Below are 21,621 nucleotides of genomic sequence, written 5' to 3'. Positions count from 1 at the left end.
CATTTTACATTAATTAGAATTTTTACAGAGGTAGATATTCACTAAAGGTGCTGTATGTAAGTTTTTGACTAAGCATTCAAATACCATAATATGTTTGCAGATATTTAAGAAACATGCCAAGTCAACAATCTTGTTTATCTGGAAAACAATGCTAAAATCAGATATTCTGCTTTGAAAATGTCTGTTACGTGCCGGAATGTCTGTCTTTGTTTTGGTCATTTAACCCGCCCACTGTCAGTTTAGCCAATTATATTTCAGCACCCCAGGTGGCCTTTGTGGAAAACAGCTATTTGATTCATTCAGTCAGCAAGGCTCTCAAAGTGTGTGTCCACAACCAAAATGCGACCTCTACAGGACAGTAGCAGACTCCGAAATCAAACACAAATTCAGAGTTCCATATGAGGTTATTAATTAGCAAATATAAATATTATGAACATAAACATTAGCTGAGCAATTTACATTATAACCTCGTGTCCTAAAAATACGCTACGTGACGAGATGCACAGTTTTAACCAATTTGGCTGTTTGCACCAGACCAAACACAACAGAAATTTAAATTAAGCCATTCAAAAGCGCAGAATAGTGCACTCACTGCACTCCGATAAAATGGTAAGGTTTATAAACTAATTAATGCATATTAAACCTCTTTAACATAATTAAATGTACATGCTGAATCACATCACTGACATCTGTTGATTTTGAGTCACAGTTCTAAAGTTCAATTCGAAACTGTTTATTTCATTGTCAAGATCTGAGGTGAGCTTTCAGTAGTATGGCAATAAACGTCATGTAAAATGGCATTTAAACTCACATTAATAGCATTGAACACTGAATAAAGCACATGAGGTGTACCCGAGGTAATCATTGTCAGTTTATCCTGTTGTTCAGCTGCAAGAAATAGAAGCCGTTTGTAAAATTCAAATTTCAGGTGTTGATGGCTTAAATCAGCCCTTAGGCTCGATAGTCAATCTTGCTCCTTTGGTGTCATCAATCTGGCAACCTGCGCTTGCGTGTGTTTTGAACCAGGCATGCAATACCTAGTACAACCACTGGGGGTCAAACTTACATACTGCACCATTAATAATATGCCTGATTAAAAACATTTTATTCTATAAAGAAATTGTGGATGCGAACCGCCAGAAAAAGTTTTCCAAATCCACTTAGTAAAAACATTTGAGTCTTAAACATTTTGAACGTGTTAAGGTTTTTTTGTGCTAGAAATGTATGCAAATTAGCACATAATTAGTTAAATAATGGCTCATTCTAAATGTAATGCAATCAATCAACTTTAAAAGTATGCTATCTAATATTAGTTCATTACTCTATTCATCTACAGTGGTTTCCCTTAAAAATGCCATTTACTAGCATCAAAGTTCACAAATTTGACTGCCAAGAAACACACACAATGCATTATTACCTTAAAAACACACTATAATCTCTTTTCATAACAGCATCTGCCAAAGGCATATAAAACATTGCCTCCAAATCTATGCAAAGTTCTTTGTTTGCATACTTTCATGCAAACGTGATCAACACATCATGTATCTTTATATTCCCTTTCCCTGATTCCTTCACTCTCTCTCTCACGCTCTTCTTTTCCTTTGTCTCTGACTTCCTCCATCAAGCTTTCCACAAGGCCGGAAACTGCTCTCAGCTCAGTGTTTTGCAACAGTCAGTGAGCCTCATCAGGGGAAACACAAATAAAACACACACACATTTCATGTTGGCGGAGTTCATGGTCATGAGCACAGCTTTATCTCTTCTAGATTCTGGATTGAGCTCTCAAATATGCAGTTTTAAATCAGTCTAAACTAGCCTTCCGGTCTCTTCAGATGGGCAAAAATGGGCTTTTATATATTTTTTGCTGGTGGAAGTCTAACAATTTATGGAACTGGACTGTGAATGCATGTTTGATTCCAAGTAGGAGATTCGCCAGGATAACATGATCCACAGAGACACTGCACGCAATTAGTAGACTGTGAGTCGCTTTGGATAAGAAAGCAGCCGCTTAAATGTTAACCAAAGAATTAATTTACTAATGAGGCGCTTGGAGAATTGAGAAGTGGGTCCAAATGCCAGCTTTTAATGCCAGTTTTTCAATGCACAGGCTTTGCAGTGGTGCTTGATGAAAACAAATGGTGTAATTGTGAAAGAGAAAGAAAACGTATGTGATGGTTTTTAAAATAAATTCACTTGGGACAGAAAGAAACTAACTTAAAATTCAAGAACCGATTTCGGATAAATACACAATAATAACAAATTCATTATAATTATTAACTTCAATGAAATAGTAAAAAGTAAAAAAAATATTTGCACAATCACAAAAAAAGAATTTTGTATAGTTGTGAAATTATACATAAAATAATTGTAGTTATTATTATTATAAAACCCAGAATAATATATAAAATACGATGTATAATATATAATGTATAATAAAAGAAAAAATGACTATTAAGTGATTTTAATAAAGTTTAATTAATATTATTAAATTTAAGATTTCATAAGACAGAAATATACATAATTGTAACAAATTATAACAACAACTAAATGCTAAATAATAATATATTCAATCCCTTATTAAAACATAAAACAAAACAATAACTAAACTAATAAAAATGCATGTATTTATTATTGTTGCTGTTATAATAATGATAATTATATATTATGAATTATAAATGTATACTATTATAGTTTAGAATTACAAAATAATAATTCATCTTCCTCATTATTATTATTATTATTATTATTATTATTATTATTATTATCATTATTATTATTATTATTATTATCACTACTACTATTATTATTATTACTATTATTTTACTATTTTTATTACTATTACTATTATTATTATTATTATTATTATTATTATTATTATTATTATCACTACTACTGTTATTATTATTATTACTATTATTATTACTATTATTATGACTATTATTATTATTAAAATATAAAATTCTATTCATTAACAATTACAAAATCAAGCGAAAACAGATATACATCATTAAATTACTGAAATTAACCTGAATACACCATTATAATTATTATCACCAACTTATGATCATGACTATGATCATTAATATTGTAATAAAATTATTATTATTGAATTAAAAATAAAAAACTAAGTAATAGAAGACAAACTATTGCTCTAACAACTAACAATAACAACTACTGACACAATCCACAACAATAATAATAATAATAATAATAATAATAATAATAATAATAATAATAATAATAATAATAATAATAATAATAATAATAATAACAACAATAACAACAACAACAACAACTTAATTTTATTAAATTCAATATTATAAAACATTAAAACAATAACAAATTAATTGTTATTTTAATAATGTTTATTATTATTATTGTTGTTATTATTAGGAAGTCAGTAATAAAGATTTAGATGTTGTTCAAATAATATCTTTATAATTATAACAAAAAAGATGAAGAGCATAAATTATTTTCATTATCTAATTTTATATTAATTACAATTTATTTTAAAATATGTAACCATTTAAAATGAACCTGTTAAGACTCAAATAAAGGCCGTCAATAATGTTAGAATCCTGAACAGCACACAGTCTCTCCTGCTGTCTATATTGATAAACATCAGTAGTATATCAGTCAGTCAGTGTTGTTATCATGCAGCTCACCGTCACCGTAGTCTTTACTGCGGCTGGACATGTGGAACTGGCGAGGGAATGTGCCGTGTTTTCCATGTCGCCCTGCAGGGGGAGCAGAGACACACAGACCGGTTATTGCACATCACAAACACACATTTATCTCCATTTACAGAACACAGCAAATGCTGATAATCAAATCGATGAGAGCATCGGATATGAAGAAATGTGTGCAGTCAGTGAATAAACACGTCTCAGCGTAACAGATAAGCAAAGTCTGCTGTTTTAAAGGAGGTTTTTATTTTACCACAGGACACTTCATTCATTCAGTGACACTACTAAAGCAGGGCTATTACTGTACAATCAGCTGAGCAGAACACACAGCCTTGCTTTCAGGGCACATCAACTTTACCTAGATTCTAATATAGTATCTGACAAAAACCAAGGTGTTTATTTTACCTTACATATAAATAATTATCTTATAAAATCATTATAGTGCTAAATTCAAGGCTTTATTACAAATAATGGACAAAGACACAGAATTGTTTTAGAAAGCACAACAAAAAGTAAATATGATAAATGCAAAAAAAAATTAAAAATAATAATAATAAGAGTATATAATTATTTATTACAATAATAACAACAGTTATTATTATTATTATTATTAATAATAACAACAATAACGGTTGTTGTTATAACAAAAAGTAAATATGTAAAATGTAATAATAATAAAATATAATAAATAATGATAATAATAACGGGCAGCACAGTGGGTAGCGTTCTTGTCTCACAGCAAGAAGGTCGCTGGTTCGAGCATTGGCTGGGTGAGTTGGCATTTCTGTGTGGAGTTTGCATGTTTTCCCTGTGTTCACATGGGTTTCCTCTGGTGCTCCAGTTTCCCCCACAAGTCCAAAGACATGCAGTACAGGTGAATTAGGTAACCTAAATTGTCTTTAGTGTATGTGTGTGAATAGAAGTGTATGAGTGTTTCCCAGTGATGGGTTGCAGCTGGAAGAGCAGCCGCTGCGTAAAACAAATGCTGGATAAGTTGGCGATTCATTCCGCTGTGGCGACCCCAGATTAATAAAGGGACTAAGCCGAAAAGAAAATGAATGAATAATAATAACAACAATGGTAATTATTTTTTATTAATAATCTGAATGGTCTGCTATATAAATAACAGCTTAATATAAGAAAAATATTACTGTATTATTATTTTTATTATTAGATAAAGTATGTTGTAGTCTGGAATGAAATATATACAAGTCACAACTGAATAAAGTTGAAAGAAATAAACATAATACTGTTCACAAATGAAGCAAGCACTGATATCTAAATATAAATATAAAAACTAGTATAGTAAAAGCAAAATGATACACGTAGTAGGGTTGGACGATTAATCAAAGGTGATTTTCATACAAATTTCCAGTAAAGCAGCTACTAGTCAATCAGTTTTACTACACAGAGTCGTGGTTCACTGACAAGCTACGCAAAATGACCTTTGTTATCACAGATGATTTAATTGCGTGATGATGAAATCAAAATAATCGTTCAGTGATAAAGACAGCTGTTTTGCATTTGCTGCTACATCTGAAAATATGTTAAAACACCATGTTTAATTTTTACTCCAAACTTGCTTAATAACTGTAGTCGAATGGGTGCTCCGATTGCCCCCACAGTCCAAAGACATGCGTTATAGGTGAATTGAATAAGCTAAATTGGCCGTAGTGTATGTGTGTGAACGAGTGTGTATAGGTGTTTCCCAGTATGGGTAGTGGCTGGAAGGGCATCCGCCTGCGAAAAACATATGCTGGATAAATTGGCGGTTCATTCCGTTGTGGAGACCCCTGATTAATAAAGGGATTAAGCTGAAAAAAAAAGAATGAATGAATGAATAAATCTAGTAACTAGTACTAGTATTATTATTACTACTAGTATTATTACTAACTAAACACACTAGTACCTAAAGAATAAACACCAGTATATGTAAAAATAAACAATATTAGTAGCATGAAAATAGCATTTTTCATGTTGAGAGCCGCCGGTTTTCCAATGGCCACGATCGTTTTGCACATTGCTTGTGCATCCTCTGCACATTTTAACCGCCTGCTGTGCTTCCCATTTTTGCCATCAACATTAGTCAACTCTAAGTGTAAAAAACATGCTATGTCAGTCGTATCTTTATCATCCTCCAATCAAATAAAAGCAGAGGCGGGGTTTCGATTGAAGGGGAAAGCAGCGTTTGTGCTGGTAAGATGACTATGGAGGCTTTTAAATATAAAGGAGAGACTAGTGGTCGCTGTTTCGAGCTATTCGGAGCTGTATGACGGTTATCTTGAATATCACAATATTATTAAATACTACAATTATAACAATATCAACAGCAGGGCTCATGCTCAATACGCAGCTGATTCAGTTGTTACCTAGCGACATAAAAAGCGCAGTGCACTTCTTTTTTCTTGTCAACAAAAACCTTGCATTCTCAGAACGGAAAGGCATGTTTGGTGTAATCGGCTCCTTACACAGTCTGTTTTATAGAGCTCTTCTACTCTCATACTGGGATTTCTGTGCATCAAAAGGAAAGTTTCCATGGGGTGTGTGAGTGTATGCATGTGTGTGTCCTCTCTGTTGGAGAAGATGACTCTCTCATTATCGGTCAGGCCTGCTCTATTTGATGGTCGCTCGAGAGGAAAAACAGCAGAGCAGGAGCTGGAGAGAGCCGCTGAAAATACTAAACCAAATCTCCTCTTTAACCACTCCAGTAACTTTCAATCTTTCAGCACAGCGGAAAAAAGAGTGAGGAGATCTCATTCATTCTCTCTGTCGATACAGGTCTGTGACTCTGTGGAAAAACCTAGTGAGCTGAATATATACACTGACTTTTCAGGCGTCACGCTGCAAAAAAAAAATCCATTTCTTAATCAATAATTTTTTGTCTTATTTTGTAGCACGCTGAAGTAAACATTCTAAAAACCAAGATAAAGCACTTGGAAAAAAATACGATAATAAGACATCTTCATTTAAAGCTGTTAATTTTGGAGCGTAAATCCAACAAATCTGAATACAAATTGAAATGATTTTATAAGGATCACATGACACTGACTGAAGACAGAAATAATGCTGTACAGTAAGAGTACAGTGTCAAATCAGTCACTAATGAGCTAGCTGTCTAGTCAGTACAGGTCAAAGCAGCTATGGTTAGGTTTAGAAACAGTTACAGTCACATCCACATTCAACTGAACTGTAGTTAGAAGCTGAAAAAGGCCTGTTTACACTGATAACAATTAATATAAATATAATGATACGAGTCTACACAAGCGAAAATCTGTTGATTTGAAGCCTGTGCACTGCGGTATCAAAACAAACTAAAATGTATATATAAAACATCCAGCAAATTTCAGCTGACAAAACTTATCGGTCGAAAATGGCATGTTTGATTTTTGGCTAATTTAGAAAAACAGACAAAAATACTAGCGGGACAAATAACAACAATAATTTTAATGGCTTTCTATTTAATATACTGTTTGTATAGTGCAGTGTGATGATTACAGACACCCTGCCAGTTAAAATCTATATTAAAGTCACATCTCTTTGCATTAGCATACACATAAAACACAAATGCTTATGAAATCCAAATCCTCTAAAGGATTGTTAGGCTGCATTTATTAGGGCAACTGGAGCCGGGAACACTTCCCAAAAGACTTTATAATTTGAACGGCATCTATGCTTATGTTAGTCTGTTTTTCCTTATCCCGTGGTCTCCATAATCCTGGACCAGACCGTATCCTGAGCAGATGCTGTGGTGGTCATGAAGGTGTGGAGTGCATGAGACTGAAAGACTCCAGTGACAAACAACTCTCTGCATTGATCCCATGGGCCAGCCTGAACACCTGCCGGTGACCTATTTATACCTGCAGCTTCTCCACGATGGACGTCCAGCCTTCAGCACCTAGACTGCAGCTCTGCACAAGAAGTTTGGCCAGAGGAGAAACGGTCGTGCCTAACTGAGCCTGGTTTCTCTCAAGATTTTTTCCTTCACTTTCGTCAGCTGGTGAAGTTTTCTTCCTCGCCACTGTCGCTACTGGTTTGCTTGGTTTTGGGATTTGTCGAGCTACGCATCGATGGATTTGCTATTCAGTGTTTGGACTTTCAGCAGTGAAATTTAAACTAAACTGAACTGAACTAAGCTGAACTTCAGCTCTGAAAACTGAACTGACAGCTTCAATTTACTAGAGCTGCTATGTCAAGCTGCTTTGACACAATCTACATTGTAAAAAAAGATTAACTGAAAACTGAATTGAGTTGATTCGATCGCTACACTTTTTGTTGCTTTAACAATGATTTATAGGGAGGAAAAAAAGAAGTTCAATTTAAAGGTCAAAACAGGTCAAAAATAGCAATCGCACAATTATTTATATGATCACAAATGTAAATTGATCATTTCTATTTTCACAATAGAAAAGCAGACTATTTATACACAAAATGCATATAAATATAATTCACAACAAATCTAAATCTAAAGCCCTTACAGCTGGTAAAATCTGTGTAATTTTAATTCATTCGGACAAAACAGTGCAGTTGTCCTACAATGCTTATTGATTAAACTAAGAAATACATGTTTTTGATAAAACTATTTTTTTTATTGTCTTTCTAATGCCAATGATTATGCTAATGCAGAAGTTATTTAATAACAAAGTTAGTTTTGTTTATTTTGATCATTTAGAGTCCTTTGTTTATCAAGCTTTATAGAGTAAGTCAAACTCTTATGTTTTTTTTTGTTTCTTTTACATAAACAACAGGGCTCAATAGTTGTTGATATAAAAAAAAATCTATACAAATTTTACAAGATATTTACATTTTAAAACATATAAAATGCAGGAAATATTGCCTCAAATTAAGAGAAAAGCCATCTCAATATTTTAGCTGCCCCAATCATTTAGAACACAACAACGAGTTGAATTGAATTCACTGCCAGTGTTTCATTCTCAAAGTAATTCCAACAATATAACTCCTCAGCAATGTTGTGGCTAGAACTATGCTCTGCTATTGTTTTACATTCGGAGCCATTTTTAGAAAATCTTTATAGTTGTCATCCTAGGACCGAACAACCATTATAACAAGCACACAGATCCACATTGATGTCAGGCTCACCTTTGTACTCGTAGTTGAGGTTCAGGTAATTGTTGTCCCGGTTGTTCTGGGAGAATGGCGGGCTGTAGAAACACAAGCAGAAACAAGAGGTTATTTTTTGCACGGGTCTCTCCGTCTGCCTGGCCTACATTCCTGTACCCAACAGTCCCTCGAGTGCCAACATGAGTGTCTGCCACCTGCTGTAAAACTGAACTGAATCTTCTCTACCTGATACCTGATTCCGCACACTAACGTCTGACCACTCAACAGTGGTTCTGTGTGCTTTTGAATAACGCACTGAAGTGTCAGTTAAGCGTCTGTCAAATCTGCACAATGTAGAGTAACGTTATTTGGACACCATCCAAATGCACCCAAATGAATGAAGCCAAAGCTTTACTAAAAGTGGTAGTCCAAAAGTGGAATCATTGAGCATGTATTTTAGTTTTGATTTGATTAAATTTGTTTCATGTTTTTGCAATTTCTTGCTGGTGAGATGACACCTCTGATCTCAGAAAGGACATATACTCAACAACATCATCAACACATTTGCTAAAATGTATAAATTAATAATTTGTTAGATCACGTAAAATTCAATATACTAAATAGATTTAGCAATAAGTTTAACAATAATATATTATGTATGTAATAATGTACATCTAGCCGGTTGTTATAACGGATTATTATGCTTCTCAATCATGAAATTCCAAGGTAGGTTATTTCTAGTTAACAACCACTAAATAACAGTCTCATCCAGTAACTTTGATTGTCAGTGAATGCATTCAAATCTATATATTACATCCACATTCCCATGTATCCGCTTGTCTCTCACGCCACGTTTTTTTGGACTGGTGCCGTCTTATGTATGAATAACATGTAGATAGTCTACATTTTCATATAGTCTATAGTCTACTGGCTTTATTAATTTCTGCTTGGCTCTATCTTGTGACTGAATAATGCACATGTTAGTGCAACATTATATATATATACTGCAATATCAACCTCCTGGGTGTACATTATCCCTTACATTAAGCCCAACAAGCTAATAAACAGGTGTATTAACACTATTATACCCCAAATGTGCCCGTGTTCGTTTAATTGGTTGTTATTGGGGAATAACATTCCTTGCAATGTTGTGATTGACCAATAAGAATCCAGTATTCCAAAGGCAAATGTAATCGAGACTATTAATTCAATTTAGCATAAAAACTAGTTGTAAGAACTTGGTGTGAGAAAAGATTAATGTTTTAAATAAATGCTGTTATTGTGATATTGATTTTATATTGATTTTGATTTTATATTTTAAAAAAATTTACCCAATTCCACAAAAATCTTATGCAACAAAACAAATTGCAGGCAAAACAAAAACAAATTAAAAATGATAGTTTAAAATTAACAAAATTCAAAATCAATATAATTTTTTTGATTGACAATTTTACTTTTTATAGTATTTATTGTATTTATGATCAACTAAACATAGCTTTGGTAACTTCTTTAAAAAAATCTAGTCAGTGCCAGTGGTGTAGTAGTTAGTGCGTCGACACATGCACTCCGGTGCTTGCCCCGACCATAGTTTGATTCCCGCCTTGTGGTCCTATGCCAATCCTTCCCCTCTCTCTGCTCCCCACACTTTCCTGTCAATACTCCCTACTGTCCTATCAAAATTAAAGGTGAAACCCCAAAAAATAATTATATATATAAAAAAAAAATCTACAGATTATGATTTAAAAAGAAGACTCAACATTCTATGAACTGCAAAGTATAATAAATAAATAAATTGTTTAGAATAAACATACAGTTTCCATCAACATAGCTAAAAAATTAAGCATAACATAGCACAGCAAAACAACTCAATTCTTTCCATGAAAAGTAGTTTTTGTGCTCAAGTTCTCTGTAATACTGGCTCTACAACAACAGATGAATAATGGCATTAATCATATTTTCCAGGGAAACAAATGACTAAATCCATTCTGCCATCACTTGCTCAGTTGCGGGTGGTTAGAAGCTTTTTTTTCTTCTTTAAATCAATGAGAGCTGTAGCTGGCACTGATTCAGAAAACAAAGAGGCTCTCACACATCAACATGCTGTTGCAGGATTTCATCTTGAAAATATCACTGATTCTGAATCCCAGCCAATCAACATGACACAATCAAGAGCTGGGTTTCAAGTCAACATTAACCAGCTAAACAAAACATAGCTCATTTCAATAACCTGTGATATTTCCCAGAGCCAAATGAGATAATCAACAAGAAAGCAAAGTCAAGGAGGACTTGACATCATCATTGTTAAGGGGCAAAGTTAAGTAAGAGGATTTGATGATGTCAGCAGAAAATTAAAGCCAATTAAGAGGCGGAGCAACTAATTACGTTTTTACAAAAAAAAAAAAAAAAAAAAAAAAAAAAAAAGAGCTTCTTTGGAAAAATGTTAATGCAGAAAGAAATATAATAAATTAGTTTATTGTTCTATTTAGTTTTCATTATCTAACTGCGTTCACATCGAAGGTGGCGAGAGCATCAAAGTACACTACATTGATCTCGTATTTAAAGCAGCCGTTGCAGTATATCAGCAAATCACTTACATTCCCACATAAAAACATATTTTTATTTCAGTGTGAACGCACAAAATAATAATATTAATAATAATAATATGTAATATAAAATAATAAAGAAATAAAATTCTGATAAAAAAAATAAAAAATCCAATAGTTTATTTTAGTGAAGTACAGATGCAGCTACTGAGAAGGCCCGAGTGAATGAATGTGACCACACACAATGATGCAGTACTGCGCGGTACAGCACAAAATGGTCTAACACAAGAAAGACATGACCAACAGTTATGTAACATAGTGTACATACTGAACTGATAAACTGTAGCAGCGCACAGACAGAGAAGCAAAGGAAATAGGCTAATCATGATTGTCTCATCAAAAGTATCATGAGTTTATTTATGATGGTTTGTTCGCTAAAACTAAATGTTCAAAATGCTGTGGATCAACTATCAATCACCATCTAAAAAAGTAGCTCTGACTAGCCTCCAACTTAAATGAAGCTAGGGGTTTGAATGTTATTTCATTAGAAGCATAAAAATAAATGGCTCAATTAAAATATAATAAAAAGAATTTCACCGCGAGCAAATGAACTCCTGCAACTTTTCATAATTTTATTTCAGCTTATGCGTTTAAATCGTGCTGCGCTCTTGATGTTCTGCGCATTTTGAGTCGCGCAGCAGTGGGTGGAGTCTCACTGTACCTGCAAAACGGTGTGTGTGTCTGTGTTTGTGTGTGTGTGTGTGTTTGTCTGCTCGCCCGCCATGTTTGCTTGGACACAAACAAATCAACAAATACTTTATTAGAGATGTACGAATTCATCCGATAATTCAATTCCTATATGCATCATTGCACTTTTATGTGTGCAACGACTTTCGTGACTTGCAGTTTATCTGACTGCGCATGACAAATTGCAGCACTGTGCGTGAAGAAACACGCGTTCTCATTGAGTATCTGTATTAGAAAAACACACACTTTTGATTTTCCATTCAAAAAGTACTGGGTCCTCCCCATAAAATCCACCTACAGGTTTTCAAAGACAACCAATGAAGTTAGAAAATGTCTCTCTTTAAGTTTATGAAAATAATTATAATAATAATAATAATGATATTAATAATAATTTTATTACAAGTGTAATAGTGTAAAAATTCTTGCATAAAGTTCATATTTTGATTTAATGTAGGTTTTAAGATGCAAACAACCCCATTTCTGCTCACCTAACAGAAGCAATATAAATCTCTTTCTCTCACACACACACACATACACTTGTTTCCTGCCATTGTTCTGAAGGCTAAAAGTCAGATAAGGCTCGTGCAGGTAAAGCAAGCTTTTCCTTTCTCTTTCTCACTTTCCTGTCTTTCATTCTCACTCTTTCTCTCCCCTGTGTGTGTGTGTGTGTTCACGCTGCATTATTGACTGGCTCTGTTTATAACAACAGAAAGCAGAAAGCGGGACAGACTGCTCTTTCTCTGAGTGATAGCACTGGCATCCAGGCGTCCAGATAAGAGCTGTCGCCAGACTCACATCAAGCACTTCCTGCCTAACCTGATTCCACTTCCTCTCTGGGCCGCTGACACACTTATCAGACCAGGATTATTATCATGTGCTCATTAGACGAGGTGTGCAGTTATTTGGTCTTGAAAATGACAAAACTTACAATGCTTAAAAACAACGTGTCATGTAACTGAAAATGACATTAAATGAAAAAAATAAATAAATAAATCCATTATTGAAATGTTTCATTTATTTTATTTTTTGTTGATGGACGATTTTTATTTATGTAGTTTGTTTTCAGGTTTGTTGCTAAAAAACTTAATGATGACTCCATAAATTGATCACATGCTCATTAAAAGAGGTGTGCAGCTATTTGGTCTTGAAAATTACCAAACTTATAATGCTTAAAGAAATTGCCACGTAACTGAAAAATGTAATTACATGGAAAAATAAATAAATAAATCACCAAATGGATTATTTAATAAAAAAAAAAAATTGGGGTGATTTTTATTTATGTAGTTTGTTTTCAGTTTTGTTGCTAAAATACTTTGTGATGACTCCAAAAATAAATTAAAACCAATTAGAAAATAATATTAAAAAAATAAAATAATAAAAAAATATTAAACAAAATGTAATAATACACTTTGTAGGTAAAACCATACAAAAGAAACGAAACAAAGCGAAAAAACAAAACAAACGAAGCAAACGAAACAAAACAAAACAAAAAACCAAAAGCAAAAAGCAAAAAGCAAAAAACAAAACAAAACAAAACAAAACAAAACAAAACAAAACAAAACAAAACAAAACAAAACAAAACAAAACAAAACAAAACCATTTTGAACATATTGATTTCTTTTTACCAAGTTTTATTTACATTGAAGTGGCATCAGATAAATGTAAAATAAAAAACAGATATTTAAATGATAGCAGATTAACTGAAAAATGTAATTACATGGAAAAATAAATAAATAAATCAACTAATAGATTTAATAATTTTTTGGGGGTGATTTTTATTTATGTAGTTTGTTTTTAGTTTTGTTGCTAAAATACTTTGTGATGACTTTAAAAAATTATTTAAAACCAATTTTAAAATAAAATAATGAGAATGTTAAACAAAATGTAATAAAACACTTTGTAGGTAATACCAGACAAAAAATGAAATGAAAAAAACAAAACAAATAAAACAAATAAAACAAATAAAACAAAACAAAAGCAAAGCAAAGCAAAGCAAAGCAAAGCAAAGCAAAGCAAAGCAAAGCAAAGCAAAGCAAAGCAAAGCAAAGCAAAGCAAAGCAAAGCAAAGCAAAGCAAAGCAAAGCAAAACCCAAAACAAAACAAAACAAAACAAAACAAAACAAAACAAAACAAAACAAAACAAAACAAAACAAAACAAAACAAAACAAAACAAAAACAAAACAAAAACAAAACAAAACAAAACCAAAGCAAAACCAAAAACAAAACAAAACAAAACAGATTTTATTTATATTGAAATGGCATCAGATAAACGTAAAATTTAAACAGATATTCAAATGATAGCAGATTACACATAATAATAATAATAATAATAATAATAATAATAATAATAATAATAATAATAATAATAATAATAATAATAATAATAACAACAGTAATAATAATCAAATTTTAATAAGTTATAAAAATACATGTTTTTTTAAATTGACTAATTATTATTTTAAAAATCATTATAAAATATTAAATTAAAATAAATTAATAAAAAATATATAAAATAAAACTGCAACCACTAGCAAACAGGCATCGGTCACTGTTTTAAGTGTTATGCAATTATTGTTGTGTCAAATTTCCACAAATTCTACTTTACCCATTAAATTTTCATAAATTATCCCTAATGTCCCTCAAGAGGTGTTGGTCTCACCTGTCCAGCGCCTGGTCCAGTGACTGACAGCTGCTGGAAAGAGATCCATTAGCGCTGCCGAACGGCTCCATAATCTGCACACAAAAACACACATGACATCATTTCCCTGCATCAGATTTTGTGCATCTGATCTTTAGTCCTCCACAAGACTGACGTCAGATTTTCCATGAGCCTGAACTGCTTCCTCTCCCTTGACTCTTATAAAGCACACAGTTAAACAAGGCAAAGTACAGGACGAAATGACCATAAACACACAGCATTGTTTCTTCGCACTTTGTTAACCCAGGATCAGTCTTAATCAGAAACAATCTGGGTCACTCAAAACAAACATCCACTTGTGCTTCACTGTGATCCTGGTTTATCTTGTTCCAAATATTTTAATCCAGGTTTGGAGATTCCACACTCTGGATTATCATACTCATTTACATATGCATGAGGTTTAAAACTGGTTGCCTTTCTAGTGTATACATATTTTTACTTAGATTTTACATTCATCAGAGAAGAATTCTGAACGTATTAGTGCAAGACAATACATTGTAAGCAATTTTTTGTCATGTCCTCATTGGTCATCTTTACTCAAAGCAGGCAGGACAAACTGTCACTCACATAATATCGACCAATAGCAAGTGACGACAATCCAATGATCAAATCACATCAACTCCTAATACTAATAATTATATTTTATTTCCTTTAGAGGCGGTTTAACTCAATATATGTCACAATAGAGAAGAAAACTAAAATTTTCGTTTCACGCTGACGTCAATGGTGCTTTCACATTAGGTTCATTTGGCTGGTTTGAACCAGAGTATGCTTGACCTCCTACCTCCTGCCATTAGACTATGTTCACATAGTGGTTTTTGGTTCTGAACTTCCTGTCATCACATGAGTTTGCGTCCTCACAATGGCAGATGTTGCTAGCTTACAACAGCGTAGATGAAGTGTTTGAACCTTAGACAAAAAAATTGAGTATTGTTTTCAAAGTGGCAACACTGAGGTAAATGCATCTATTTACCATATATGTAAAGTTCAAAAGTTCAAGAAAACCCAGCCTGCAACTTGATGTAAAACAACATCAAACACTGATCAAATATGCCAAATCGATTTGATGTCAAAACAACATCAAAATGACATCTAACATTGGCATTAAAAAACACATCACAGGACTGTCCTGTAAATCCTTTTTGATGTTTTTTTGACACCAATCTAACTTGTTGTCATACTTTTTGTGTCATTATTTAATTTGTCAAAAAGACATTAATATGTGGATGTCAAATAGACGTCAAGGTTTTGACATCAAATTATTTTCCATTTTTGATGTGTTTTATGGGGTGTTTTTTTATTTAGATTTTACATCAAAGTGTCCACTGGAAACTGTTATTTGAGCAATGGATTGAGGTTGAGCATAAATTAGATATTTGAACTTAGCAGGTTGAACTTCCTCAGACTGTACTTCCTTCGTCAGCTGAGGAAGTTCAACCTGCCACAGGAGCTGCTCGTACAGTTCTACTCAGCTGTCATCCAATCCATCCTCTGCACTTCAATCACCGTCTGGTTCGGTTCAGCTGCCAAAACCGACCTCCGTAGACTACAGCGAATAGTGCGGACTGCTGAACGAATCACTGGCACAACCCTTCCTACACTTCAAGAACTGTACTCTTCCAGAGTGAGTAAAAGGGCTCGCAAAATCACTCTGGACGCCTCACACCCAGCACACTACCTGTTCGAACTATTACCGTCTGGTTGGCGCTTCAGAGCACCAAGCACAAAAACAGCCAGACACAGGAAAAGTTTCTTTCCTCAGGCTGTCTACCTTATGAACAGTTAAATATTCCCCTACTGTGCAATAAATATGTGCAATACTTTCTCATACGCACTTGTACACAGCACCTTATATCAATATACAATGCAATACTTTCTACATTTGCACTTGTACACAGCACCTTATAACCTGTATATTTATAACAATCTGTACATTCAACTCAACATCCAGGTTTCTTGACTAACCGCATCTGTTTAATGTTTATCATTTTTTTTCCATATTTATTTTGTGTTGTCACTTGTCACTTTATGTACACTGGAAGCTTCTGTAGCCAAAACAAATTCCTTGTATGTGTGAAGTACACTTGGCAATAAAACTGATTCTGATTCTGATATACTTCTGTTTGTAATGCATCATTATTTCTGTTAGAAAAGCGTATTTACACTTTTACAGACATCCCAAATTGATCAAAGTAATTTCCAGGAGGGGGGACGGCGACGTAGATGAAGAGTGGGGGGTGGGGGGTTTTGGCAATTGCAACACAGATAAATAGCGGGGGAGGGGAGATTGCGATGTAGATGAAGGGAGGGATGGGGGGTGGCTTGGGTGTTCTGGGACATTATATCTCATTTGTGGGCATCAGGGAGTCTCTATGCTGGAGGAAACTTGGGATGTCTGCTTATATACTTACTGCGAATATACATTACCGGTCAAAAGTTTGGGGTCAGTAGGATATTTATTTTTTAAAACAAGTTTCTCCTGCACACCAAGGCTGCATTTATTTAATCAAAAATACAGTACAAATTGTAAAATTGTGAAATGTTAATGCACTATAAAAAACCTGTTCAAAAGTAGTTTATAATTTAATTTAATCATTTGTTCCAGTGATTTTAGAGATTAATTTTCAGCTTCATTACTCACAAGATCCTTCAGAAATCATTCTAAGATTAATAATAATAATAATAATAATAATAATAATTATTATTATTATTATTATTATTATTATCATCATCATTATATCATTATTATTAATTATAATAATAATAATTATTATTATTATAATTATAATAATAATACTTATTTTTATCATTATTATTAATATTGTTATTATCATTATCATTATTTTTATTATTATTATTATTATTATCATTTTTTCATTCTTCTTCTTCTTCTTCTTGTTATTATTATTATTATTATTATTATTATTATCAATAGTATTATTATTATCATTATCATCATCAATATTATTATTATTATTATTATTATTATTATTATTATTATTTTTTTTTTTGTCATTATTATTATTATTATTATTATTATTATTATTATTATCATTATTATTATTATCAATATTATTATTATTATCATTATCATCATAATAATAATAATAATAATAATAATAATAATAATTATTATTATTATTATTATTATTATTATTATTATTATTATCATTATTATCATCATCATTATTATTATTATTATTATTATTATTATTATTATTACCATTATTATTTTTATTATTATTACCATTATCAATATTATTATTGTTATCCTTATTATTATTATTATTATTATTATTATTATTATTATTATTATTATCATTATCATTATCATTATCATTATCATCATAATTATTGTTATAATAATAATAATAATAATAATAATAATAATAATAATTATTATTATTATTATTATTATTATTATTATTATCATAATTATTATTATTATTATTATTATCATTATTATTAGTAGTAGTAGTAATAAAATTAATAATAACTGAAGTAATAATTTCATTTGAAACTTCATAAAGTAAGAAAGCAGTTATAAAAAATGTTAATAAATATTTAACATTTTAACAATTGTTTTTTTTTTAAATAATAAATGCCGCTTTGAAGAACAGAATAATTTTCTTTAAAAAAAAACCTGGAAAAAAAATATACTTTAGACCGGTCGTGTACATACTGTATACACAGTCTGACCAATTTACATGATTAATAGTGTCACACTTCTGTAATTTTGTGCAATTACAACAATGTTTACATCAGAAATGAACCATGGCAGAGTTCGTATGATCCATACCTCAGACCACCCTTTTGCTGGTGTGCACTCGAGTTTAGAACGCAGCGTTCACAATAGAACCGAATGAACCCAAATCTAATGGGTGCACACCAAAAGCGCTAGTGCAAAAGCTACCTGAAATACACAAAAATACCGAATGTAACTTCAAACCCCAACAGTAACGTGCAGCTCAAAGCGTGACTTACGCTGGAGTCGAGTGTTTCGGGAATGAACTCTCCTTCGCTGTGGATGCTGGTGTAGGAGCCCTGTCTCGCGATCTGCTGCTGCTCCTCTGGGACACTGCCTGGAGGTGGTGAAGAGCGGCCCGTGTTTAGAGACCCTGCAGACACACACACACACGCCACACTGTCTGATGATGCAAGAGCAACATATCCACAGCAACTAATGAAAGAGAGCTGAATAATGACTAAGATTGAGGTGTGGAGTCAAAATGTCAAATTCACACTTGAGGTAAACCCGACGCTGGGTATTCTAGCTTTACATTTTACACTGCTCATAATTTACCATAAAAAATCATAAAAATAAGTTATCAAAGAAGTCTGGATATTGTTTCGGTATATTGTTTCAATAAGTACAAATAATAAAATTGTTTCACACACCAAATTACATGTTTTATTTAACTAATGTTTTCCCCGCAAATGCTGAAGGCCTGCTTATTTACAGTGCGTGTTATCGAAAGTTGGTTGCTGAGCATCAAGCTGTAACAATGTAGCACTGCATTGTTTCAGAATGTTAATGTGTGGAACAGCAATGTGAGTTTTAGAGGATAAAATTGATGCAAATAACTCTGCCGGTAAAAAGTGGCAGTAAACTCACTTCTCAATTAACAAGACTGAAACATTCCTTCCCTTATGATTTCTGGTGTGACATATTTAAATGGTTTTCCGATATGTATGGTTTTACCTTTACACCCGACCCAGAAATTGCTATATTTGGGGATTCTAGTTCTCTGCTGGATCATAATGTGTCCATACAAAGCACCATAACTTATGGAATGATTATTGCTAAGAGTGCCATTCTAAAACTGTGGAAATCAGATTCTGTTCCTCAATTTAAGACATGGTTAACTTATCTTACTCAAATATTGCACATGGAAAGAGTCCGTTATAGAATTATTGATAATCTTGCTAAGTTTTACAATATATGGCAACCATTTCTTGATCACCTGGACCATTATAATGCAGATTTTGATGCTTAAAATGCTCACTACCCCTATTGACTGGCTCTCTGTATTTTCATTGAAAGCATTTATATGCCCTAATTGTTTTTTTAATAATAACTTTTTTTTTCTCTCTTTAATTATTATTTTTTTATTATCTATTTTTCTTTATTTTAATTATTATAACCATTATTTTCTTTGTATTTTAATGCTTATTCCTTGTATTTTTTATTGTTGTGTTCTTTGGTAATTATTGAAAAATGTAAAACTAATAAAAACACTAATAAAAATTCCTTCCTTTATTTTTATAAGCGGAGTTTAGAAAAACAAGTTTAAAAGCAAAGCCCTTCTGAGTTTTTACCAAATGAAAGATTACTAATGCTCTCACGTATATTTTATATATTTTTTTAATAACCATTCATCTTTTATTTTACATTCTTTAAAACTTCATCATATCTATGATATCTTTGATTCATTGTATATATTTGATATAGACATTTCAATGTGGTGACGTCATTGGCCCATGAACATTACATGCTTATTGTCAAACTACTTCATATCTGTAACAAGAGTCGATTCAATAATAACTTGATGTTATAACAGCCATCGTAACATTATTTATCGATATGTGGAACTTTAATGACTCTCAGAAGCTATGGAAATTTAAAATGTAATAAAATGACCTCAAAATAATCTATAAACGCAGCTAAATATTTTATTTGATGTTTCAATAGTAACTATAAGGAAACATATGAGAACACTGAAAATCTTTTGAAGTGTTTGTATTGGAAAGATGTCTTATGCTCACCAACGTTGCAATTATTTAATCAAGAATACAAACTGTAATATTATGAACCATTATCACAATTTAAAATAACTGATTTCTATGTGAATATATTTGAAACTTCAATTGATTTAGTCTTGTGAATCAAAGAATAATTACTTCAGTCTTCAGTGTCACATGATCCTTCAAAAATAATTCTTCTTATAGACTATTTTACTTGTAGCCTGGACATTTTTTGGTGCTTTGTAAAGTCAAGCTTAAGTATCAATTCAATTTAATTCAATTCAATTCAATTCAATTCAATTTAATTCAATTCAGTTTTTTTATATAGCGCTTTTACAATGTAAATTTTGTCAAAGCAGCTTAACATAGAAGTTCTAGTAAATTGAAAATAAAACTGTGTCAGTCCAGTTTTCAGAGTAAAAATCTATTTCATTCAGTTCAGTGTGGTTTAATTTTCACTGCTGAAAGCCCAAACACTGAAGAGCAAATCCATTGATGTGCAGCTTCTCAAGTCCCAAAAAGACACACTTGTTCAAAATGGCTTTTAATGTATAGTAGCATGAACACTTTTCTCTGTTTTTGTCTGATTTAAGTTGTGTTGTATAATTGATTTTTACTGGTGTAAACCACTTTGGTTGACCTTAGTTGTAGTAAGGTGCTACATAAATAAAGGTTTATTGATTGATTGATTGGTGGTTCAATTTTTATGATTAATATTTATTTAATTGTATTTAGTATTCTTTCATTTTGATGTGTAGTCTGCGATGGTTATTGTTTGTTCGTCCAGAACACTCTGAAGAGGTTTTCCTAGTAAAATAAAGGTTTAAATTAAAAATAACAATAATAAAATAAATAAATAACATGTATTTTTGTAAAAAGAATATGCAGCTTTTTAGCAAGTCTTTATTGCCACTGCTGAAAAACAGTATCAATTTAATTTCTGAGCTCAAAGTAATCATGTCAACCACATATTTTACAATGATTTACAGTAGATATGTCATTTAGTCTAACAGTAGTTTATATATCAGAAAATCCTCTTATGCATATTTGAAATAAGAATCATTTGATGACACGTTAACAATTTACCAATTTAAGGGTCAGAATGCTATGATCATAATTCTTTGCTATCTATGCTATCATAATT

The 21,621-nt window shown here is 32.0% G+C and overlaps 1 protein-coding gene across 1 annotated transcript in view; it reads right to left on the bottom strand.

The window, feature by feature from the left end:
• Positions 1-21,621, bottom strand: part of map3k22 (mitogen-activated protein kinase kinase kinase 22) — an 81,367-nt gene that overhangs the window by 17,315 nt on the left and 42,431 nt on the right. The window contains exons 8-11 of the mRNA XM_056450719.1: positions 18,717-18,850; positions 14,694-14,767; positions 8,784-8,845; positions 3,666-3,737 (exon numbers count right to left, since the gene is read on the bottom strand). Of these exons, the coding sequence (XP_056306694.1) occupies positions 3,666-3,737; positions 8,784-8,845; positions 14,694-14,767; positions 18,717-18,850 (342 nt within the window). The remainder of the gene's footprint in view (positions 1-3,665; positions 3,738-8,783; positions 8,846-14,693; positions 14,768-18,716; positions 18,851-21,621) is intronic.

The sequence above is a fragment of the Danio aesculapii genome, chromosome 24 (assembly GCF_903798145.1).
Source record: "Danio aesculapii chromosome 24, fDanAes4.1, whole genome shotgun sequence".
Lineage (NCBI taxonomy): Eukaryota > Metazoa > Chordata > Actinopteri > Cypriniformes > Danionidae > Danio > Danio aesculapii.
The sequence above is the reverse complement of the archived record's forward strand: the minus strand, read 5'-3'. Positions and strand labels throughout refer to the sequence as shown.